Here is a 25,914-nt window from a genome sequence, read left to right as displayed (position 1 = left end):
TTAAGATCGTTACATGATCTCTCGTGGGTTAAAGCTAAATGTTGTGACTGACTACCCCCTGGTGTTCATCACCAGCATGCTCACCTGACAGTTCTCTGTTGTAGTAGTCCCCTGACAAAGTGAAGCTGTTGTTGCCCTCCTGGGTCGAGCCGATTCGCTGCAGCACATAGAGCCCTGCCATTGGAGTTCAATGGAGAATGAGCTCTCAGAAGACATTACATAGTTGTTGTTATAGTACTAATACCACAGTATATACCACTAACATTATATTACACAATATCAGTATACAGTCGTGGCCAAAAGTTTTGAGAATGACACAAATATTAATTTTCACAAAGTCTGCTGCCTCAGTGTCTTCAGTATTCCATAGTAACATCTGACAAAAATATCTAAAGTATAATTACAAGCATTTCACAAGTGTCAAAGGCTTTTATTGACAATTACATGAAGTTGATGCAAAGAGTCAATATTTGCAGTGTTGACCCTTCTTTTTCAAGACCTCTGCAATTTGCCCTGGCATGCTGCCATGGACCCAAAATATCGATGTTTTGTTCCTTCTTGACACCAGGCCATCCTCCAAAAGTCTTCGCCTCACTGTGCGTGCAGATGCACTCACACCTGCCTGCTGCCATTCCTGAGCAAGCTCTGTACTGGTGGTGCCCCGATCCCGCAGTTGAATCAACTTTAGGAGACGGTCCTGGCACTTGCTGGACTTTCTTGGGTGCCCTGAAGCCTTCTTCACAACAATTGAACCACTCTCCTTGAAGTTCTTGATGAGCCGATAAATGGTTGATTTAGGTGCAATCTTACTGCAGCAATATCCTTGCCTGTGAAGCCCTTTTTGTGCAAAGCAATGATGACGGCACGTGTTTCCTTGCAGGTAACCATGGATGACAGAGGAAGAACAATGATTCCAAGCACCACCCTCCTTTTGAAGCTTCTAGTCTGTTATTCGAACTCAATCAGCACGACAGAGTTATCTCCAGCCTTGTCCTCGTCAACACTCACACCTGTGTTAACGAGAGAATCACTGACATGTCAGCTGGTCCTTTTGTGGCAGGGCTGAAATGCAGTGGAAATGTTTTTTGGGGATTCAGTTCATTTGCATGGCAGAGAGGGACTTTGCAATTCATCTGATCACTCTTCATAACATTCTGGAGTACAGTAATCCCTCGTTTATCGCGGGGGTTACGTTCCGAAAATGACCCGCGATAAGTGAAATCCGCGAAATAGAAAACTTTTTTTTTTTTTACAATTAGCAACTATTACATGTATACAAATACAGTGACTCACGTGTAGGCCGTTTCGTCGACATTATGGGTTTAGGAGATGTTCGAAATTACAAGATAATTTGGCCAACTTAATGTAAATTTGCCAAGCTGTTTTATGTACGTACACATAACTGCACGAGACGACAAAATGATAGCACAATTCGTAGCATGTTTTGATACAAGAAGCGGGAGTGAGTTTTTAGCGAATCAGAATGCAGAGCACAATGCACCAAAAAAAAAAAAAAAATGCATTATGAAAATCCGCGAAATAGCGAATCCGCGATAAGTGAACCGCGAAGTGGCGAGGGATCACTGTATATGCAAATTGCCATCATAAAAACTGAGGCAGCAGACTTTGTGAAAATTAATATTTGTGTCATTCTCAAAACTTTTGGCCACGACTACATGGTATTTGAATGTAGCTATAAAACAGACAGCGTTTTCAGATTTTCTGTTGCTTTCATCCAAACTCCAAAAATACACACTGAAAATGACATGAAAAGGTGAGTTCCTTCCGCATATATAAAGGGCAAGGGACTCAAACTGACACGAAAAGGTGAACTCGGCCAGTGGGGTGTAACAGAAGCAGATACACACGTTGATTCCTACTGAGAGGAGATTGTTAGAGGATGGTAGCTAGAGCCTCATCACAGTGGATCAGGGCTCATTTGCAATCCTGCTTCCTGAAGCCTAGATCCTGTAACCGAGTCAGCTGACCCTCTGAGGACAAAACATATCACATCATACCAGGGTTATGGTAACAAGCTGTGATGTATATCTGCTTGTGAGTTATAACGGTGTTATTTGAACACTCATGGGTCAGGATGTGGCGAGGAACAAAAACAGAAAGAGGCTTCTAGGGATAAGAAAATAGAAATGCTAACATTAATATTTATGCATAATAGCTATAGCAGATGCTCTTATCTAGAGCGACTTACAATTACTGCATTCATCTTAGGATAGCTAGGTGAGACAACTACATAGAGTTGTAGAAAGTACATTTTCCCTCAATAAAGTATATTGAACAAAAATATAATTTTTTAGATTTGACTGAGTTACAGTTCATACAAGGAAATCAGTCAATTGAAATAAATCCATTAGGTCCTAATCTATGGATTTCACATGACTGGGAATACAGATATGCATCTGTTGGTCACATACCTGTAGAGGAGTGGATCAGAAAACCAGTCAGTATCTGGTGTGACCACCATTTGCCACATGCAGTATGACACATCTCCTTCGCATAGAGTTGATCAGGCTGTTGATTGTGGCCTGTGGCATTATCATGCTGAAACATGAGGTGATGGCGGCGAATGAATGGCACGACAATGGGCCTCAGGATCTTGTCACGGTATCTCTGTGCATTCAAATTGCCGTCGATAAAATGCCATACCATAACCCCACTGCCACCATGGGGCACTCTGTTCACAATGTTGATATCAGCAAACCGCTTGCCCACACGACATCATCATACACAGGGTCTGCGGTTGTGAGGTCGGTTGGACGTACTGCCAAGTTCTCTAAAACAACATTGGAGACGGATTATGGTAGAGAAATTAACATTCAATTCCCTGGCAACAGCTCTGGTGGAGATTCCTGCAGTCAGCATGCCAATTTCACGCTCCCTCAAAACTTGAAACATCTGTGGCATTATGTTGTATGACAAAACTGCACATTTTAGAGTGGCCTTTTATTGTCCCCAACACAAGGTGCACCTGTGTAATGATCATGCTCTTTAATCAGCTTTTTAATATGCTACACCTCTCAGGTGGATGGATTATCTTGGCAAAGGATACATGCTCACTAACAGGGATGGAAACAAATTTGTGTACACAATTTGATAGAAATAAGCTTTTTGTGTGTATGGACAATTTCTAGGAACTTTTATTTCAGCTCATGAAACATGGGACCAACACATGTTGTGTTTATATTTGCTCAGTGTAGTTATCAGCAAAGTCAGTGCTAGTAGGAAAAGCCAATTTGTTGTACTTTTTTTTAAGTGTGTGTGTGTGGGGGGGGCATCATGGGACACTATTCACCATATAACTTTATGACTCCCTTGTAGGCCTCTGAGGTGATATACCTAGCAGGGTCTCTGTCTTGTGCCTGAAGGTGTCTTTCTCAGAGGTGGAGGGGTTGGGGCTGGCCGTGGATGGTGCTACCAGGGTGTCATCGGCAGTGTTGCTGGGCCCGGGAGAACCGGTGGTGGGGATGGATTTGGCGATAGACAGGAAGAGCTGAACGTCATTGTAAGAAAGCCAGATGTCCAAAGCAGGGAACTGGATCTGTGAGGGCAACAGAGACCCATTGATGTTTTACATAAATAAAGTGGTTACAAATAGTGTTATAATCGCAAAATAGTTTTCAAATCAAAATAAAATCCAATTTATTGGTCACTTAGACATGGTTAGCAAATGTTAATGTGAGTGTAGCAAAATGCTTATGCTTCCAGTTCCGACAATGCAGTAATATCTAACAAGTAATCTAACAAATTCACAACAACTACCTTATACACACACACAAATGTAAAGGGATGAATAAGAATATGTACATGTAAATATATGGATGAGCGATGGCCGTGCGGCATAGGTAAGATGCAGTAGATCGTATAGAATACAGTATATATGAGATGAGTAATGTAGGATATGTAAACATTAATAAAGTGGCGTTATTAAAGTGACTAGTGATACCTTTATTAAGTCCATTTATTTAAGTGGCCAGAGATTTGAGTCTGTATGTTGGCAGCCGCCTCTCTGTGTTAGTGATTGCTGTTTAACAGTCTGATGGCCTTGAGATAGAAGCTGTTTTTCAGTCTCTCGGTCCCAGCTTTGATGCACCTGTACTGACCTCTCCTTCTCGATGATAGCGGGGTGAACAGGCAGTGGCTTGGGTGGTTGTTGTCTTTGTCGATCTTTTTGGCCTTCCTGTGATGTTCAGTTCAGTAGGCATGAAATGGGACAAAATGTGTCGAAACAGAAAATGAACAGGTGCTTTATATGGCCTTTCTGCAATCCCCACCATTGACGGAACCCTGACCTCCAGTAGTGATGGGAAGTCCGCCATGTTGAAGACATCTAGAAGGCCAAAGCTGCTCTGGTAGGTGGGACTGCCACATAGCTCCACCTGCACGTTGACTGGGTCAATGATGGACAAGGCTGTCTGCTGCTCGCTGCCGAGCCGACAGGAAAACACTTTGATATGGAAAGGAGGACACAAACATGACAACACAGCTTCAAACAGCCTTGTGTATACCATAGAGTTGGAAAGAGGGCCCAACCCTATCTTTTCCATTATCACTTCTGTGATAGCTTCTGTGCCCTCTATCCAACTGTATGTTACTTACACCCATATTGACACACATGGACTCAAATTGACAAAGGGCTCTGTATTGAGTTAGTAGTCCAGTGGTTTCAGGACAGTTCTGAAAAGTATTGGTCAGTTACCTCGATGCCGGCCAGGCTGCCAGAGAACGGTCTGTCAAGCAGACAGGGTTTGTAGGTGAGCACAGTGGTGCCCTTCAGAATGATGGCATTGGTGTCCAGACAAGACGAATCCTTCACCACCACAAACTCAGTGCCTGGGGAACAGCAAAACGTGTATTATACATTATATAATCATTATGGCTATTATTACGATTAATGCTATTAACTAGTGGTGACATTGTAGCATAAAATACAGCTAGAAAAATCATGATTATGAGAGACAATTCAAATGATACTGTATCTTGATGTGTGCCTGACAATATCTACATCTCTGTTGTACAACACAGGGGTTAAAGCAAAAAACGTAAGTCGATCTCAGATTGTTTGTCTGCGGGGCCAAGCTAACCTCCCCTTTCATGTACAAAAAGTCATGACCATCATGTTTTTAGGGAAAGAGGGTCATTTTGTACATGTATTAAAATTAGAGTTTAAGAGTTTGACCAATTACAGTCCTTTTCAATTTGAATTTTTTTTTAATTAAGAAAAATAAACAGAGACATATGACGGTGTGTGTGTTGTAGCTCCTTATCACCCGTCACGTTGATCTTGACCTCCGGGTACCGATCCTGCATGACAGGCACAGTGGACCTCTTGGTGAACACGCCGCCCTTGACTGTCTAGTGCATGACAGCACCCGTGGTGCCTGGGGTTACTGCTGCCGCTGGGCCAGCGCTGGCGAGGTGGACCACCCACCCCTTCTCAAGGGCATGCGTAGGAAGTCCTGAACCATCTGGAGCTAATCAAAGATGAGAAACACACACAGGTTGTTGAGGACAACCGTGAAACAGGAAGAGTCCCTAGTGGACCTGACAGGAGAGAAAGAAGGAGGGAGGAGAAGCGAATGATTAGTAAGTATGGGCCTGTGTCTACATGAAGCCTAAAGAGTAATGTCTAAAATGGCACCTTATTCCTTATGTAGTTCACTACTTTTGGCCAGAGCCCATCATTACAGCTCAAGGCCCTGGCTAAAAGGGAAAAGGGTGCCATTTTAGAGTGCAAAGCTGTCATCAAGGCAAAGGGTGGCTACTTTGAAGAATCTCAAGTAAAAAATATATTTTGATTTGTCTAACAGTTTTTTGGTTACTACATGATACCATATGTGTTATTTCATAGTTTTGATGTCTTCACTATTATTTTACAATGTAGAAAATAATAAAGATAAAGAAAAACCCTTGAATGAGTAGGTGTAGCCAAACCTTTGACTGGTACTGTATAAATAATGGGGCCAATATGTGACATTGGGATCAACATTTCTAAATGGTTTGAAACAAAAATAAAAAAGATTTTTATGCAGTTCCACATGTGTACTTAAGAATATATGCAAATTGGCCCACAACTCCACCTACAGTATACAACAACATAGGCCTAGGACTATACAGTGGGGAGAACAAGTATTTGATACACTGCCGATTTTGCAGGTTTTCCTACTTACAAAGCATGTAGAGGTCTGTAATTTTTATCATAGGTACACTTCAACTGTGAGAGACGGAATCTAAAACAAAAATCCCGAAAATCACATTGTATGATTTGTAAGTAATTAATTAGCATTTTATTGCAAGACATAAGTATTTGATACATCAGAAAAGCAGAACTTAATATTTGGTACTGAATCCTTTGTTTGCAATTACAGAGATCATACGTTTCCTGTAGTTCTTGACCAGGTTTGCACACACTGCAGCAGGGATTTTGGCCCACTCCTCCATACAGACCTTCTCCAGATCCTTCAGGTTTCGGGGCTGTCGCTGGGCAATACGGACTTTCAGCTCCCTCCAAAGATTTTCTATTGGGTTCAGGTCTGGAGACTGGCTAGGCCACTCCAGGACCTTGAGATACTTCTTACGGAGCCACTCCTTAGTTGCCCTGGCTGTGTGTTTCGGGTCGTTGTCATGCTGGAAGACCCAGCCACGACCCATCTTCAATGCTCTTACTGAGGGAAGGAGGTTGTTGGCTAAGATCTCGCAATACATGGCCCCATCCATCCTCCCCTCAATACGGTGCAGTCGTCCTGTCCCCTTTGCAGAAAAGCATCCCCAAAGAATGATGTTTCCACCTCCATGCTTCACGGTTGGGATGGTGTTCTTGGGGTTGTACTCATCCTTCTTCTTCCTCCAAACACGGCGAGTGGAGTTTAGACCAAAAAGCTCTATTTTTGAATCATCAGACCACATGACCATCTCCCATTCCTCCTCTGGATCATCCAGATGGTCATTGGCAAACTTCAGACGGGCCTGGACATGCGCCTGCTTGAGCAGGGGGACCTTGTGTGCGCTGCAGGATTTTAATCCATGACGGCGTAGTGTGTTCCTAATGGTTTTCTTTGAGACTGTGGTCCCAGCTCTCTTCAGGTCATTGACCAGGTCCTGCCGTGTAGTTCTGGGCTGATCCCTCACCTTCCTCATGATCATTGATGCCCCACGAGGTGATATCTTGCATGGAGCCCCAGACCGAGGGTGATTGACCGTCATCTTGAACTTCTTCCATTTTCTAATAATTGCGCCAACAGTTGTTGCCTTCTCACCAAGCTGCTTGCCTATTGTCCTGTAGCCCATCCCAGCCTTGTGCAGGTCTACAATTTTATCCCTGATGTCCTTACACAGCTCTCTGGTCTTGGCCATTGTGGAGAGGTTGGAGTCTGTTTGATTGAGCGTGTGGACAGGTGTCTTTTATACAGGTAACGAGTTCAAACAGGTGCAGTTAATACAGGTAATGAGTGGAGAACAGGAGGGCTTCTTAAAGAAAAACTAACAGGTCTGTGAGAGCCGGAATTCTTAATGGTTGGTAGGTGATCAAATACTTATGTCATGCAATAAAATGCAAATTAATTACTTAAAAATCATACAATGTGATTTTCTGGATTTTTGTTTTAGATTCCGTCTCTCACAGTTGAAGTGTACCTATGATAAAAATTACAGACCTCTACATGCTTTGTAAGTAGGAAAACCTGCAAAATCGGCAGTGTATCAAATACTTGTTCTCCCCACTGTACATCCTTTAAGCACACAGCAAAATCAATGGTGTATATTTAACTCTGAAAGTGTTAAATGTACACTACTTTCAGTCAAATTGAGGCTATGATTAAGCAGTTGGAGCTCTTCTCTGTCTGCATTAACAAGGTCAACACACAGGTATTTCCATCATTGTATGAATTTTGTGTGTGCAAATGAACTCAAGCTTAAGGACAATGTCAAATGTGATATAGCGAAGCACCTGAGTGAGTTGGGTGCGCAATTACGCAGGTACTTTTCCAAAACAGATGACACATACAACTGGATTTGTTATCCCTTTCATGTCCTACCTCCAGTCCACTTACCGATATCTGAACAAGAGAGACTCATCGAAATTGCAACAAGCGGTTGTGGAAATTTTATTTAATCATAAGCCACAGACAGATTTCTGGATTGGGCTACGCTCAGAGTATCCTGCCATTGGCAAATCGCACTGTTAAGACACTGATGCCCTTTGCAACCACGTACCTATGTTAGAGTGGATTCTCGGCCCTCACTAGCATGAAAACTAAATACAGGCAGAGACTGTGTGTGGAAAATGATTTAAGACTGAGACTCTCTCCAATACAACCCAACATTGCAGAGGTATGTGCATCCTTCAAAAACACCCTTCTCATTAACCTGTGGTGAGTTATTCACAATTTTAAAATGAACAAATAAAGTTGTATATGTAAAATTATTGATTATTATAATATTATTATTTGTGCCCTGGTCCTATAAGAGCTCTTTGTCACTTCCCACGAGCCGGGCTGTGACAAAAACTCACACTCATTCTTATGTTTAATAAATGTATTGTATAGTGTGTGTGGCAGGCTTACAATGAAGGCATTTGAGAGTGCACTGACCCTGGTGCTAGAAGGGGTACGCAGCTGGAGGTTGAATGTTTGAAGGGGTACGGGACTATAAAAGTTTGGGAGCCACTGACCTAGGTGAATGCTATCATTAAAATTAAACTATGACAATACATATATCATAAGGCCTTACTTTGATGGCCTAGTTTTACACCCTAACACATTGGTGTTAGGAAACTCCTGGTTTACAGGCCACATCAGGCCTGCAATTCACATTATGCTGGCTTGCAAAGTGATGTGTAATTCCTAAAGGAATTGAGTCAGCATTAGGATATCCAACAGTTATTATTCCACCTCAACCTCCATTCAGATTGACTATTAGAGTAATAAAAGTTGATAAGAAGACTACCTTAAAACCTCTTGACGCTAGGGGTCATATTTTCTTTTTTTTTAAAGAACGTTCCCAAGGTAAACTGACTATTTCTTAGGTCCAGATCGTAGAATATGCATATAATTTACAGATTAGGATAGAAAACACTCCAAAGTTTCCAAAACGGTCAAAATATTGTCTGTGAATATAACAAAACTGATTTTGCAGGCAAAAACCTGAGAAAATATAACCCGGAAGTTATATATATTTTTAATTCTGTGTTTCCTGGCCAGTCTTTCTTCCATTTAAAGGGGTATCAACCAGATTCCTTTTCCAATGGCTTCCTCAGGCTGTGACCAGGGTTTAGACATAGTTTCAGGCTTTTATTTAGAAAAATGAACGAGATTCTTCAAAAGTAGTCAGGTGTCCTCTGAATAGTGCCTGCGCGCCAGAGGGGAGCTCTCCATTTTGCTTTTCTCTCTTATTGAATAGGTTATGGTCCGGTTGAAATATTATCGATTATGTTTGTTAAAAACAACCTGAGGATTGATTATAAAAAACATTTGACATGTTTCTACGACCATTACGGATACTTTTTGGAATTTGTCGAACGGAACAAGGCTTTGGTTTTCTGAACATAACGCGCAACCCAAATGGCGTTTTTTTGTGATAAAAGTCATATTTATCGAACAAAAATAACATTTGTTGTGTAACTGGGAGTCTCGTGAGTGCAAACATCCGAAGATTATCTAAGGTAAGCGATTAATTTTATTGCTTTTCTGACTTTCGTGACCAAGCTAACCAAGCTAATATAAGGCTAACTGTTCTAGCATTGATTGCTACACTCACATAAGCTTGGATTTCTTTCACTGTAAAGTATATTTTCAAAATATGACATGATAGGTGGATTAACAACAAGCTAAGCTGTGTTTTGGTATATTTCACTTGTGATTGCATGATTATAAATATTTTTTGTAATATTTTTTAATCTGATACGTTTGGGAATTTTCTTCTTCCTTTCAGGACCGGAACGAGGCTGTAGTTTTCTCAACATAACGCGCAACTCAAATGGCGTTTTTTTGTTATAAAAGTAATATTTATCGAACAAAAAGAACATTTATTGTGTAACTGGGAGTCTCGTGAGTGCAAACATCCGAAGATTATCTAAGCTAAGTCAGAAAAGCAATAAAATTAATCGCTCTCACCATCGCGGTTTTTATAATGAGAAATCGACCAAAAACGAGGTTCCTTTTGTAATGGAAGGATTTGTATGGAACGTCAAGAGGAAGCCGGCATTAGATGTTGTCATCTTCATAATAACCGCACATGGTTTTACCGCAACACCCTTCAATTGAAGCAGTGGAAAACAAACGAAAGTGGCCACCTCTCATAAAAACTGAGCAAAAATCAAATTTACGGAACATTATATGGGAGGAGAACTTATAAATTGGCTACAATAATAACAAATTGAGGAATTGTTTGATTTTTAAGGTAAGCCTATTCCAGTACTTGAACTTCTGAGATCCAAATTCAAGTAGGCTACTTCAAGCCTCTTGTATTGTTTAAAATGGCAGATGTAACATGTAACCAAAATGTATTCGTCATGTTATTTCATTACCAGATCATGTTGTGAAGAAGCCCACTAGGCTATGTCATTTGTTGTTATTATATCCAGAATAATTCATAGGAATAGCGTTGGGGTGTTTTGCAATAGTCTCAGGCTCTAATACAAAAAATGAAAACATGAACTCATTACCTTGATGCTTTCTCTGTTAAATCTAACGAGACCCTGCTATAAATCAAGCAGACAACAGATGATCAACATCAATTCTCTAGGGATTAATTAGATCCAGCGTCGATCCAGGCACAACGGTCTTCACCGGCATAACGAATGAGACCAAAATATTCTGGATATTCATCGCAAACACCTTTTTTCCCCCAGCACTTGGGCTATTGTTGTATTGCATGCACTATCACAACAGCTGTTCGTCACCTGACTGTCATTCAGAAAAGTTCTTCCTGAATCAGATGAGTGATATGTGTGAAAATATCACGCCGTAATTAAACAGCTCGACACCAAATGCACATCCAACAAGTATTATACATAATTATTGAAGAACCAAAGTATCGATTTAGGTTTTAATTATCAAGGTAAGGTGACTCTTTCGGTTAGAAGCATTTGATTTCGCAATCGCATACATTTTGGGGGATTTGTGTGCCCATGAAACCTGTTTTCACCACGCAACATAAGGAAACTCAAAATGTTATGTAGTTACACTGCATTTCTGAGATAAAAAAAATAAAATTAAAATATAACTGTCCAACAGCTAGATCCAGGATTTGTACAGGGTTCATGTTCAATGTCTCATTTAATGATTCATCCTTAATACAGTTGAAGTCGGAAGTTTACATACACTTAGGTTGGAGTCATTAAAACTAGTTTTTCAACCACTCCACAAATTTCTTGTTAACAAACTATAGTTTTGGCAAGTCGGTTAGGACTGTCACGTTCCTGACCTTATTTTTCCTTTGTTTAACTTTGTTTAGTTGGTCAGGACGTGAGCTGGGTGGGTAGTCTATGTTTTGTGTTTCTATGTTGGGGTTAATGTGTTGCCTGATATGGTTCTCAATTAGAGGCAGGTGTTTGACGTTTCCTCTGATTGAGAACCATATTAAGGTAGGGTGTTCTCACTGTTTGTTTGTGGGTGGTTGTCTCCTGTGTCCGTATATGTCTACCACACGGGACTGTTTCGTTTTGTCGTTCGTGTATGTAGTCTGTTCCTGTTCGTGTGTTCTTCGTTATATGTAAGTTCTCAAGTCCAGGTCTGTCTACGTCGTTTATTGTTTTTGTAATTCTCTAGTGTTCTTCGTGTTTTCGGTTTCGTTTAATAAATCATTATGTCTACCTTCACCACTGCATTTTGGTCCGACCCTTACTCCTCTTCCTCATCCGAGGAGGAGGAATTAGACGATCGTTACAAGGACATCTACTTGTGCATGACACAAGTAATATTTCCAACAATTGTTTACAGACAGATTATTTTACTTATAATTCACTGTATCACAATTCCAGTGGGTCAGAAGTTTACATACACTAAGTTGATTGTGCCTTTAAACAGCTTGGAAAATTCCAGAAAATGATGTCATGGCTTTAGAAAATTCTGATAGGCTAATTGACATAATTTGAGTCAATTGGAGGTGTACCTGTGGATGGCTTACCTTCAAACTCAGTGCCTCTTTGCTTGAAATCATGGGAAAATCCAAAGAAATCAGTCAAGACCTCAGAGAAAAAAAATTGTAGACCTGCACAAGTCTGGTTCATCCTTGGGAGCAATTTCCAAACGCCAAAAGGTACCACGTTCATCTGTACAAACAATAGTACGCAATAGTACGCGAGCATAAACACCATGGGACCATGCAGCCATCAAACCGCTCAGGAAGGAGACACGTTCTGTCTCCTAGAGATGAACGTACTTTGTTGCGAAAAGTGCAAATCAATCCCAGAACAACAGCAAAGGACCTTGTGAAGATGCTGGAGGAAACAGGTACAAAAGTATCTATATCCACAGTAAAACTAATCCTGTATCGACATAACCTGAAAGGCCGCTCCGCAAGGAAGAAGCCACTGCTCCAAAACCGCCATAAAAAAGGCTGACTACGGTTTGCAACTGCACATGGGGACAAAGACCGTACTTTTTGGAGAAATGTCCCCTGGTCTGATGAAACAAAAATAGAACTGTTTGGCAATAATGACCATCGTTATGTTTGGAGGAAAAAGGGGGAGGCTTGCAAGCCGAAGAACACCATCCCAACCGTGAAGCACAGGGGTGGCAGCATCATGTTGTGGGGGTGCTTTGCTGCAGGAGGGACTGGTGCACTTCACAAAATAGATGGCTTCATGAGGAAATAAAATTATGTGGATATATTGAAGCAACATCTCAAGACATCAGTCAGGAAGTTAAAGCTTGGTCGCAAATGGGTCTTCCAAATGGACAATGACCCCAAGCATACTTCGAAAGTTGTGGAGAAATGGCTTAAGGACAACAAAGTCAAGGTATTGGAGTGGCCATCACAAAGCCCTGACCTCAATCCCATAGAAAATGTGTGGGCAGAACTGAAAAAGCGTGTGCAAGCAAGGAGGCCTACAAACCTGACTCCGTTACACCAGCTCTGTCAGGAGGAATGGGCCAAAATTCACCCAACTTATTGTGGGAAGCTTGTGGAAGTCTACCCAAAATGTTTGACCCAAGTTAAATAATTTAAAGGCAATGCTACCAAATACTAATTGAGTGTATGTAAACTTCTGACCCACTAGGAATGTGATGAAATAAATAAAAGCTGAAATAAATCATTCTCTCTACTATTATTCTGACATTTCACATTCTTAAAATAAAGTGGTGTTCCTAACTGACCTAAAACAATGAATTTTTACTAGGATTAAATGTCAGGAATTGTGAAAAACTGAGTTTAAATGTATTTGGCTAATGTGTATGTAAACTTCTGACTTCATCTGTATATGACATAATGACAACTTACACTGCCATACATGCAAGGACAGAAAAGTAATGTTTTATGTCACATGATTGTGGACAAATCCGTCAAAACACCAACCATGAGAAACGGTTAAACATAGTTTTAAATCAACTCTTGAATTGTATTGAATATCGCCATGTTCCCTCTTATATCTTAATATAATGAAATGAAAAAAGTGTCAGATTATTATCAATGACTTATCAATAATTGTAACAAGTTGTCCAGTATAGGAAATCCTCACTGGTACCCTAATTTATAGAAAGACCCATTTGCCCATACAGGTACAGATTTTGAATTTGGCGTTCCACGAGGCTCTGTGCTTAGACCTCTGTTATTTTCTTTATACACGTTACCACAGAGAAATGTTATCTGCAGACATGTCACTTACCTGTAATGCAGCTCTAGCTGGAGGGTGGCCCGATTGACACCTGTCTTGGCTGCAGGATGCAGTCGAAAACATTGTGCTTGCCCCTGGTACTGCTGCCCGCATCCATGCCAGGCCAGGTGTAACGGGTGTCATATGCCAAGATGGAGTGAGACACCAGATTCACAGACTTGGAACCGTTAGAGAAACTCTCAAACAGCAGCTTGGACTTTATGAAATCAAACCTGCAGAGAAGGAGAAGAGCGCTTCAGTGAGGAACGTTGCAATTGGGACTGTCCATTTACTTCCTGAATTGACTGAATATAAATAGAATTTGTCCCCAACCCTGGTAATTTGCTAAAGTAACTACAGAGCAAACACTTGATATCTCCGTGGTCAAAATGAAGTGTTAATACCAACCTGGCTAGTGAGTATGGTTTCTGTCCAGTGGCCTTGGGGCTGTCCAGCAACTCCAGACTGACGTTCATCATATCCACCAGGATGGAAAGGCTGGTGTACATGTCACCACTCAACACTGTCTGGGGACACATGGAGTCACTCAGAAGAATCCCTCTCAACATTGTTAGTCAATTAATAGTCTATAATTGACAGTCGGCCACAGTGTAGAGTGTGTGTTTACTCACATAGTTACTGGGGTTCTGTAGGTTGTACGGGCAAATTAACTCCTCGATAGGCTCTCCCAGGTTGTTGTCCAGCAGGCCTCGGATCAGCTGGTAGCGCTCCAGGTCCAGTGAGCAGTGCACCGAGGACAGGCTGCCGTGGATGGACATGTCTGGTACCGTATGGCTCAGCGCACTAGTCAATCAATAAATATCATATTTTTCTTTCACTTGGGATTCCCAAGTCATCAGAACACAGGGAGAACTATTATTAACACCAGAGATTCCACACCAGAGATTCTCCCAGCAGTGGGCTGGGCCTGGGGCCTGCCCAGGGAGAAACCAGAGGAGGAGGTGGTGGAAGAAGTTTTGGGCTTCTCAGCCGACTGCTCCTTTTTCTCCTCCCCCTCACTAATCGTCGCTGGTCCAGTACGTGACTGGCTCTCCCTTACGCAATCCTTTGGGAACAAGATGAAACGTTAGCAAAGTGATGAAAAATGAACTGCTTAATGAACATACACTAACATCTGGAAAACTCATTGACATGACCTTTCTCTTATTATTTCACATCTGACAAAACAATAAGAAGCACAGCAACGTAGCTAGTGTTTCCCTATTATACTGTGGGAAGGAACTGGTGCAATTGCTATGCCCAACCTAAACAGTGGATTTGAACTATCACTTTAAGATTAAGTAGATGACCAGGGAAACACAGAATAAACATACAAACATATAAATAAACAACCAAGCAATTGATTCAAGAGGTTCAGGATAGAAAACACACAAAAGACTGTAAACCATGAAAGTCCATAAAACAACCATCTGCAGAGTGCAGACAGTTCACACAACATGCCATTGGAACACAGGAGTGATGATTGCTGATAATGGGCCTCTGTACGCCTATGTAGATATTCCATAAAAAATCTGCTGTTTCCAGCTATAATAGTCTTTTCAACATTAACAATGTCTACACTGGAATTCTGATCAATTTTATATTCTTTTAATGGACAAAAAGTGTGCTTTTCTTTCAAAAACAAGGACATTTCTAAGTGACCCCAAACTTTTGAACGGTAGTGTACCTTCTTCCCCTCTCTGGTGAGTCCTGATAGCGTGCCAACCGGTCGTCCATATCCCTGCTACTGGACTAATATGGTCGCATTTATTAAGCATTTTACATTACTATTCAGTGGAGTGGGTGTGTGGTCCCAAGTCTGGGTTCTCTTTTCCAAGCTTAAAATGATAAATATTCAACTTTGCCCATGCTGTCAATCCAGCAGGACTTCTGCCACGCTTAAAACAACTTGAAACTCAGAACTGGGAAATCTGATTTCAATGAGTTCAAGACAACTGGGAACTCGGGAAAAAAATAGCTCCCATCTGGGAAAATATGCTTTGAACAGTCATCCAACTTGGAGTCGCATGTCGGGAACTCTGGCCTCTTTCTAGAGCTCTGACCTGAAAATCACTGACGTCATGATTCAACCTTGTTTTTTTCCCAGAGTTCCCAGTTGTCTTGAAAGCACCATAGCTCCAGAAAATGCTAGACTTTGATGACAAAATTTGCCCACGAAGGACCGCCACGCCACCTTCCTGTTCAAGTGAGCACAGCACAACAAGATGAGTCCAAAAATGTATTGTATGCTGCTGCATAAATGATGTAATATGCCAGTGAGATATCTACAGTATACTGTACCTAAGAAAGTAATACTAAGTGCATGATGTGTAGTAAGCTGTTGGTAGCTCATGTGCCTCACCCTAATAATTGGGTCCCTTTTCAGCTCTTAATTTCACCTACTGTTCTGTTAGGTCAGCACCTATTCACAGAAAAACACAGCTGTTTTTCCAGCCAAAGAGAGGAGTCACAAAAAGCAGAAATAGAGATAAAATTAATCACTAACCTTTGATGATCTTCATCAGATGACACTCATAGGACTTCATGTTACACAATACATGTATGTTTTGTTCGATAAAGTTCATATTTATATCTAAAAATCTCAGCTTGTGATTTTTTGCAGAGAGCCACATCAATTTACAGAAATAATCATAATAAACATTGATAAAAGATACAAGTATTATACATGGAACTTTAGATAAGCCTCTCCTTAATGCAACCGCTGTGTCAGATTTTAAAAAAACTTTACGGAAAAAGCACACCATGCTATAATCTGAGTACAGCGCTCAGAGCCCAAACAAGCCATGAAGATATCCGCCATGTTGTGGAGTCAACAGATGTCAGAATAGCATTATAAATATTCACTTACCTTTGATGATCTTCATCAGAATGCACTCCCAGGAATCCCAGTTCCACAATAAATGTTAGTTTTGTTCGATAAAGTCCATCATTTATGTCCAAAACCTTATTTTTGTTCGAGCGTTTAGTCCAGTAATCCAAATGCACAAGGCGCAGGCACTAGGTCCAGACGAAAAGTAAAAAAATATAAAGATTATATTACAGTTCGTAGGTCAAACGATGTATATAATCAATCTTTAGGATGTTTTTATCATACATCTTCAATAATGTTTCAACTGGACAATTCATTTGTCTTTAGAAATGAAAAGGAACAGAGCTCGTGCTCACGGCCGCACGCGTAACTAAACTAATGGCTTTCTGCCAGACCCCTGGTTCAAACAGCTCTTATTCGCTCCCCCTTCACAGTAGAAGCCTGAAACAAAGTTCTAAAGACTGTTGACATCTAGTGGAAGCCGTAGGAAGTGCAATCGGACAAAATTTTACACTGTATATTGGATAGTCAATCACTTGAAAAACTACAAACCTCAGATTTCCCACTTCCTGGTTGGATTTTTTGTCAGGTTTTTGCCTGCCATATGAGTCCTACTATACTCACAGACATCATTCAAACAGTTTTAGAAACGTCGGAGTGTTTTCTATCCAAATCTACTAATTATATGCATATTCTAGCTTTTGGGCCAGAGTAGCAGGCAGTTTACTCTGGGCACCTTATTCATCCAAGCTACTCAATACTGCCCCCGAGTCCCAAAGAAGTTAATGAGTAAACCAAACACTGGTTTGGTTGAAAGAACGGCATGTTGAATAATTTATTTCCTTTGCAAGACAAAAAAATCCTGATAGTTTGTTTACATTCTTTTAGCAAACAAAAGGTCACGCAAGCGGGACTGATCAGCAAGAACTCAAGATAAGTGTAGTGAGTGCCCAGAAATGAACAACAACAACAGCTGAGTTATTTTTTCTTTTATAGATTTCCTGCCAATCTTCTGCTCAATTTCTAACAACTCATTTTGCATATTGAGTTTGAATATTATTATTTGTATAGTTCTTGTGAATATTTTCAATGGTAACCTTGATGGATCACTTACCTGCTTTGACCTAAAAGGGCAGATCAAACTCTCGGGGGGCATCTTTGTTTAAAAACTTCTTCAGAATCGGTGGGTCCCCTGCGGGATGTAGGCTAATGCGATTAGCATGAGGTTGTAAGTAACAAGAACATTTCCCAGGACATAGACATATCTGATATTGGCAGAAAGCTTAAATTCTTGTTAATCTAATTGCTCTGTCCAATTTAGCTATTACAGTGAAAGAATACCATGCTATTGTTTGAGGAGAGTGCACAGCTTTGAACATGAACAGTTATTAATAAACAAATTAGGCACATGTGGGCAGTCTTGATACAATATTTTGAACAGAAACGCAATGGTTCATTGGATCAGTCTAAAACTTTGCACATACTCTGCTGCCATCTAGTGGCCAAAATCTAAATTGAACCTGGGCTGGAATAATACATTATGCCCTTTCTCTTGCGTTTCAAAGATGATGGTACAAACAGCGGTTGTTTTTTTCTTTGTATTATCTTTTACCAGATCTAATGTGTTATATTCTCCTACATTCCTTTTACATTTCCACAAACTTAAACGTGTTTCCTTTCAAATGGTACCAAGAATATGCATATCCTTGCTTCAGGGCCTGAGCTACAGGCAGTTAGATTTGGGTATGTCATTTTAGGTGAAAATGTAAAAAAAGGGTCCGATCCTTAAGAGGGGAGAGGTTCTCTAGTTCCACCGCTCCTGGGAAGACAAGGATCAAGGGTGGGTCTAGACTTCAGCTACAGTGCTACGGCAAATTTATGATACATTATTATAATTATCGTGCTATATTGTTTACTGCAGGGATTCTGGTAGCATATCATGTTTGGCAAGTTGAAGAGCTGTCAAATTCAATGAGGGTAAGAGCGATGATGATGTCATCGTAGAAACAGACAGTGGACACCCTGAGTCACCAAACAGACAGACAGACAGGGTACCTTTGAGGAGGGCGATTGAGAGCTAGTCTGTATTTAAGCTGCTGCCATATTTTCCTAAGGTATGTGAATACCCAGGCAACAAGTCCCTCCAACATTATGAGGGGTCAGGGAGGAGGAGTGAGGAGGGGCTTAGAGGGGAAGGTGTGGCGGGGATTCTCCAGAATAACTTGATAAAAATATAAAAACAACCAAACATTAAAACAGAGTGGCTGGAGGCCTCATTCTAAAGTGAACTGGTAAGTGACAACACGTACAGTATAAGAACAAAGTTAACTTGTTCAGATTGCTTTGCAACTAACACCTGATGGTGCTCTTCACAAAAGTCATGATGGCAGTTTCTCTGACAACTAATCATAACACTAAATAACAGTAGCTACAGTACCTCTAACTAGTCTAAGTAACGTCTTTATCAATGCCAACTTGGCAAAACAGTAACTCAAGTTTGGCATTAGTTTTGAGCTAGCTTGTTATCACATGAGAACAGACAGACATCATGAGACAGACAGGTCGTTTCTGTTTTGACAACGATACCGTCACTAACTTAGCTATCTACGTTAGTCTATTGTCTAAGTTGGCTAAATCAGATAGCTAGCGCGCTAGTTTTGGCTACTATAAATTGACAGCTCAGCTGCCATTAATGGTTTTGAAAATACAATTTACCTTAAGCTAGTTATTAACTAGCCAACTCCCGTTAGTCTACCAGTGTGTTGTAAATAACATTAACAGTTCGCGTGAGTAATGGCAAAATGTCATATTCATAAATGTAAATTCACAAATAAAAAAACACTTCCATGTTTTCTATAAGGAATTCGAGCAGTACATTAAGACTATTCTACATTTTTTCAATAAGAAAGTTGTTAAAACAATCAATACGTGTTAATCTTTTAAGGTCTTTGTGTAATCTGTAATTTGTCGTACCCCCTAGCATATGTTATCATTGTTTGTTTGTATACTTCTTGTATGTATACTGGTGTTTCTGCAATAAACATAAATACATTAAATAACTGTTAGAGTAACAAAAGTGGATTCGGCGGTTCACCTTCAAAATAAAAGTCCTAATTTGAAACGGACGCAAACGGATAAAAATTGTCAAATCATGCCACAATTGGACTGACTCAATAATGCTGAACAAGGTTGGATGTTGTCATATGAATTCAACTAAATAACTGCATTGAGGGCATTCTTGTATGTGCTGTACAGCCTAACCTATGGATTGTGCACCCATGAAATGGGGTATCAGCCTACTCAGATACATCCACAGAACACAACTATGTAGAGTTTACACAAATATTTGCATATTGGCTATTATTGGAAGACTTTCATTGTGAGAAACCACATTTCCAATCAGTCTATTGTGTGTATTGGACATTCATATTTCACTGTTCAGCCTAACCTATGGATTGTACACCGATTAAATGGGGTATCAGCCTACTCAGTGACACTCGCAGAACAAAACTGTTAGAGTTTACACAAATATTAGCGTCTTAGTTATTATTGTGGGACTCTGAAACCACTCAAATAAAACATTGCACCGAGGAGGGCCCCAATGCCTGGATGTGAAATCGATCTGTTATTTTGTGACTCTTTGGCGGGCTTAAGGGATACTAAATTCATGAAGAATTTTTTATTTGAGACCATTTCAATGTCTTCAGAAATAACAATGCAGTCATTTAATGCTCAACAGTTGACCAAAATGTATACTATGGCTTGCCTATATAAATGTATTAATTTCTGTGATCCTGCTATCTAGCTTTCATCACAAGGGGGTGCAATTTGGCCATCAGTATAACTTGGTGCTGTGCACACTCATTGATCTACCATTCAGCTGGTATACCAAACAACCATCTAGCATTCAACATGTCAGAAACCAGGAAGCTTTTGTCTCCAGACATTAGGCCAATACATTGTGACCTAGTTGTGGCATATTCCATGGGTCAAAGTAATTACAAATTGTTTAGTCAACCAAATTGCCACAGTGATACAAAGTCATGTTGATGAAGCAAGTTAAAATAATGAGGAAACTGTTGACAAAACCCATCTTTGGCTGAGGGGTGACATTTTTAGTGGGTGGTGTGTTTGCCAGGAGCTATAACTTAGTGAGTCAGCAAAGCAGACCATGATGGACGTGTGATGGAGTATTTATAGGACAAGATTACAGTTTTGTTCAAATTTGCTTGATACACTTTTAAATGAGATATCCTTAACACTGCTGCTCACAAGCAAGAGGAGCAGATAGCTCAGTGCCGTCCATTGAGGTTATAAAGACACACTGGTATAATTTCATTATTTTAGTTGAGCTTTTTACTATATTGTTATGATTGAAATGTACAAATAAAATGTATTCCCCATTTTAATGTACATTGTATCTATAAGTGAAAATGAACTTGGAAGAAAAGTTTGATTTGATTCCACTAGTACATACTGCCATAAAATGGCCTGTGCAATGCTGTCAGTGGAAACATTTATGAAATTATACTGGTTTACAGAAATGCAATCTCGTGCGACCAGGTGCCAAATCTAATCCCAGGGCAGTAGTTAAATCTGGACTAACACCACATCCATTAGATTCTCATGATTTACTACCCCTCCTCCATCCATCCATCTCTACTGTCAACATCTACTAATGACTCTCGTTCCTGGCCCCACTGTGGTTTAAAACCCCTTTTGTAATTACTGGGCTGGCCTGATCCCAAGACTTCATCAGATCTGCTAAACATACTGAGAACACTAATCCAGCCAGACCCCACAAACCTAATCGCTATGGTCACCAGACCAGGAGGCTACACACACGGACATGCACGCATACACACGCACACACGCGGAGACATGTACGGCCACATACACACACACACACACACACACACACACACACACACACACACACACACACACACACACACACACACACACACACACACACACACACACACACACACACACACACACACACACACACACACACACACACACACACACACACACACCTCAAAACCTAAATCTAAATGATTTTCAACTTATCTTGGGTGTAGTCAATTCACCAGGACAGGATAGTTCCTTTACTTAAGTACTTCTCAGTTCTATTTTGTTGAGTCAGCAAGTATATCTAAACACTTAACAAACTGGCCAAATCCATTCCTATTACCTCCGTATGCCTTTTCTATAGCCTGCTGTAGCCTGTCTCCTTTACATATATGAAAAGTCACTTTATCGCACTATAATCCACTTTAGAATTTTGATTGTATGATGTAGGTTGAAAATGGTTTGGTGTATTGTTTCAAATAATGTGTAACAGAGTTAAATTAGTTATAAAGGGGCTGAGAAAGTACACATAAGACTAAACAGTGTAATAACCACACAATTACATAAAACACATTCATTATTACATCTTTATGGTAATAACCACACTCGGTCTCCCCTGTGCTGTAAGCATAACGCCTCCATACTTCCCCACCTCCAATACCCAGCACGTCCAGCAGCATTAAGTCCTGGCAGATGTTAGTCTTCCAACTACACTGCCCCCATAAACTCCACCCCCATCCGCTCCACAGACTGGTCCACATAATCCAAGGCAGGCCCACAGTGGCAAAGATCGCCATCTGTTCCGGCTCACAGATCTGTAAAACCCACATCTGGACACTGCACGGGCGAGGCAAGGGGGAGATGGGAAGCCCCTCACCCTCACGGGCCCTAATGGGAAAGGATTGATCTCTCTCTCTCTCTCTCTCTCTCTCTCTCTCTCTCTCTCTCTCTCTCTCTCTCTCTCTCTCTCTCTCTCTCTCTCTCTCTCTCTCTCTCTCTCTCTCTCTCTCTCTCTCTCTCTCTCTCTCTCTCTCTCTCTCTCTCTCTCTCTCTCTCTCTCTGTGTGTGTGTGTGTGCAACAAAAGCCTAAAGCATTTGAATTTGAGATCCCTTATAGCAGGCAGCAGCTCCCTTTCAGCACACAGCAGGCTTGAATGTACAGTACCTTCAGAAAGTATTCACACCCCTTGACTTTTTCCACATTTTGTTGTGTTACAGCCTGCATTTAAAATGTATTAAATTGAGATTTTGTGTCACTGGCCTACACACAATACCCCATAATGTCAAATTGGACTTACAGTACCAGTCAAAAGTTTGGACACATCTATTCATTCCAGGGTTTTTCTTTATTTGTACTATTTTCTACATTGTAGAATAATAATGAAGACATCAAAACTATGAAATAACACATATGGAATCATGTAGTAACCAAAAAAGTGTTAAACTAATCAAAATATATATATTATTTTTGAGATTCTTGAAAGTAGCCACCCTTTGCCTTGATGACAGCTCACTCTTGGCATTCTCTCAACCAGCTTCATGAGGTAGTCACCTGGAATGCTTTCCCAAAAGTCTTGAGTTCCACATATGCTGAGCAGTTGTCGGCGGCTTTTCCTTCACTCTGCGGTCCAACTCATCCCAAACCATTTGGGTTGAGGTCGGGTGATTGTGGAGGCCAGGTCATCTGATGAGGCACTCCACCACTCTCCTTCTTGGTCAAATAGCCTTTACACAGCCTAGAGGTGTGTTTTGGGTCATTGTCCTGTTGAGAAACAAATGATAGTTCCGCTAAGCGCACACCAGGTGGGATGGCGTAACTCTGAAGAATGCTGTGGTATGTCACGCCCTGACCATAGTTTGCTTTGTATGTTTCTATGTTTTGTTTGGTCAGGGTGTGATCTGAGTGGGCATTCTATGTTGTATGTCTAGTTTGTCTGTTTCTGTGTTTGGCCTGATATGGTTCTCAATCAGAGGCAGGTGTTAGTCGTTGTCTCTGATTGGGAACCATATTTAGGTAGCCTGTTTTGTCATTGTGGGTTGTGGGTGATTGTCTATGTTAGTTGCTTGTGTCAGCACTATTATTATTATAGCTTCACGTTCGTTGTTCGTTGTATTGTTTTGTATAGTTCGTTCAGTGTTCTCTGTTTATTAAATTCATGATGAACACATACCACGCTGCATATTGGTCCTCCGATCCTTCAAACTTCTCCTCCTCAGATGAGGAGGATGACGAGCGTGACATGGTAGCCATGCTGGTTAAATATGCCTTTCATTCTAAATAAATCACAGACAGTTTCAGCAGCAAATCACCCCCAAACATCACACCTCCTCTTCCATGCTTCACGGTGGGAAATACACTTGCGAAGATCATCAGTTCACCTACTCTGCGTCTCACAAAGACACAGCGGTTGGAACCAAAAATCTAAAATTTGAACTAATCAGACCAAAGGACAGATTTCCACCGGTCTAATGTCCATTGCTCGTGATTCTTGGCCCAAGCAAGTTTCTTCTTCTTGTTGGTGTCCTTTAGTAGTTGTTTCTTTGCAGCAATTCGACCATGAAGGCCTGATTCACGCAGTCTTCTCTGAATAGTTCATGTTGATATGTGTCTGTTACTTGAACTCTGTGAAGCATTGATTTGGGCTGCAATCTGAGGTGCAGTTAATTGCAGAATTCTGAGGCTGGGAACTCAAATGAACTTATTATCTGCAGCAGAGGTAACTCTGGGTCTTCCTTTCCTGTGGCGGTTCTCATGAGAGCCAGTTTCATCACAGCACTTGATGGTTTTTGCGACTGCACTTGAAGAAACTTTCAAAGTTAAGGAACTTTTCCGCATTGACTGACCTTCATGTCTTAAAGTAACGGACTGTCGTTTCTCTTTGCTTTTTGAGCTGTTCTTGCCATAATATGGACTTGGTCTTTTACTAAATAGGGCTATCTTCTGTATACCAACCCTACATTGTCACAACACAACTGATTGGCTCAAACTCACTAAGAAGGAATGAAATTCCAAAAATTTACTTTTAACAAGGTACACCTCTTAATTGAAATGCATTCCAGGTGACTACCTCATGAAGCTGGTTGAGAGAATGCCAAGAGTATGCAAAGCTGTTATCAAGGCAAAGGGTGGCTACTTTGAAGAATCTCAAATATAAAATATATTTGGATTTGTTTAACACTTTTTTGGTTACTACATGATTCCATATGTGTTATTTCTTTGTTCTAATGTCTTCACTATTATTCTACAATGTAGAAAATAGTAAAAAAATAAAAAAAATAAAGAAAAACCCTTGAATGAGTAGGTGTGTCCAAACTTTTACTGGTACTGTACGTTTTTCAGAATTTTTACATATTCATAAAAAATTTAAAGCTCAAATGTCTTGAGTCAATAAGTAGTCAACCCCTTTGTTAACCCACATAATAAGTTGTATGGACTCTGTGTGCAATAATAGTTTTAAACATGATTTTCGAATTACTACCTCATCTCTGTACCCCATACATACAATTACTGTATGCAACCTCATGTAGGTTGTGTGGTACTCCGGTGTTTTGGTTTCTTCTAGTTCTAACCACTGATTTCAGTCATTGGCACCATAATGCCACTATCTTTATCGCTGGATTTTAGATTTGAACTGGTTCCAAGTCGTTTGTCCCTTATTGGTGCTGTGGCAGTCAACATGGTCATGGACCTCTGTCACTCTAATCCCTTTTGTGGACCACAGAGAAATTATTCATACTGTTCAACTGCTGTTCAATTATTCATAGTGTTCAACTCACTCAAGGTGTAGCGTTACTTCCTATGTTCTCTACATATTTTTGCCCTGCAGGCCACCGCAGTTAACTCTGCAGGGAAGCTACATTAAGTAGATGTGGGACATTGGACACGTAACAGGGATGGTATTTGTTTTCATCCATCCTCAGAGGGTGTAACATGAGGCATTCGATTTAGTGAAGTTGTGTCTCACTTGCATAAGTGGATGGCATCAGAATTATAATACTATTGTATAATTCAGCTGTTTGTTATTTCTGTCTCAATGTAGTAGACAGGGGAGAGAGAAAGAGAGAGCAGTGACGTAGCAATTTTGAAATCTCTTCCTCTGTGGCAGTTTCGACTTCCAACCGAACTGGCCTCCAGCCATGTAACCATGGCGACAACAGGAATTCAGTGGATGAGGGAAAATCCTCATTCCCGAAAATCCTCCTTCCCCTCCTCCGCTCTCATCCTACTTCTGTCCATTCTGTATGGCGGCTCAGCTGACTGCACGGCATAAAGGATGAGGAGGGAGGCACTGGCAGAATGGCTCACCATCCCTCCACTCTGATCTTCATCAGTGGCGTGTTGGAGTCGGAGTTCTGTTCTGACTCAACACCCCGCTGTTTATCCGTTCCCTTTGTTTGTGTG

General features: G+C 40.8%; 1 protein-coding gene and 1 long non-coding RNA gene across 3 annotated transcripts in view; both read right to left on the bottom strand.

Annotated features, from left to right (window-relative positions):
- LOC139557021 (uncharacterized) overlaps nucleotides 1–1,584 on the bottom strand; it is a 54,633-nt gene extending 53,049 nt beyond the window's left edge. For both annotated transcript variants that reach the window (XR_011671318.1, XR_011671319.1), the window contains exon 1: nucleotides 85–1,584. This is a non-coding gene — a long non-coding RNA (uncharacterized lncRNA). The remainder of the gene's footprint in view (nucleotides 1–84) is intronic.
- A 2,144-nt stretch (nucleotides 1,585–3,728) lies between these two features.
- LOC139557020 (intermembrane lipid transfer protein VPS13D-like) lies at nucleotides 3,729–14,050 on the bottom strand. Its single transcript, XM_071371313.1, has 4 exons — nucleotides 13,841–14,050; nucleotides 5,286–5,489; nucleotides 4,715–4,848; nucleotides 3,729–4,462 (listed from the first exon to the last, which is right to left on the bottom strand). The coding sequence occupies exons 2-4, from the start codon at nucleotides 5,323–5,325 to the stop codon at nucleotides 4,346–4,348; spliced, it is 291 nt and encodes a 96-aa protein (XP_071227414.1). The 5' UTR covers nucleotides 5,326–5,489; nucleotides 13,841–14,050; the 3' UTR covers nucleotides 3,729–4,345.
- Between the last annotated feature and the right edge of the window lie 11,864 nt (nucleotides 14,051–25,914).

This window comes from Salvelinus alpinus, chromosome 28 (assembly GCF_045679555.1).
Source record: "Salvelinus alpinus chromosome 28, SLU_Salpinus.1, whole genome shotgun sequence".
Classification (NCBI taxonomy): Eukaryota; Metazoa; Chordata; class Actinopteri; order Salmoniformes; family Salmonidae; genus Salvelinus; species Salvelinus alpinus.
This window is presented reverse-complemented; position numbering and strand designations above follow the sequence as displayed.

What these genes read in the sequence shown, in the direction of transcription:
- LOC139557020 (XM_071371313.1), bottom strand. Translation starts at nt 5,325, where the DNA reads ATGCAGGATCGGTACCCGGAGGTCAAGATCAACGTGACGG. An exon ending in GGTCAAGATCAACGTGACGG is followed by an intron (nt 4,849 to 5,285) that starts GTGATAAGGAGC and finishes GCTGTTCCCCAG; the next exon opens with GCACTGAGTTTGTGGTGGTG. An exon ending in GCAGCCTGGCCGGCATCGAG is followed by an intron (nt 4,463 to 4,714) that starts GTAACTGACCAA and finishes TCCATATCAAAG; the next exon opens with TGTTTTCCTGTCGGCTCGGC.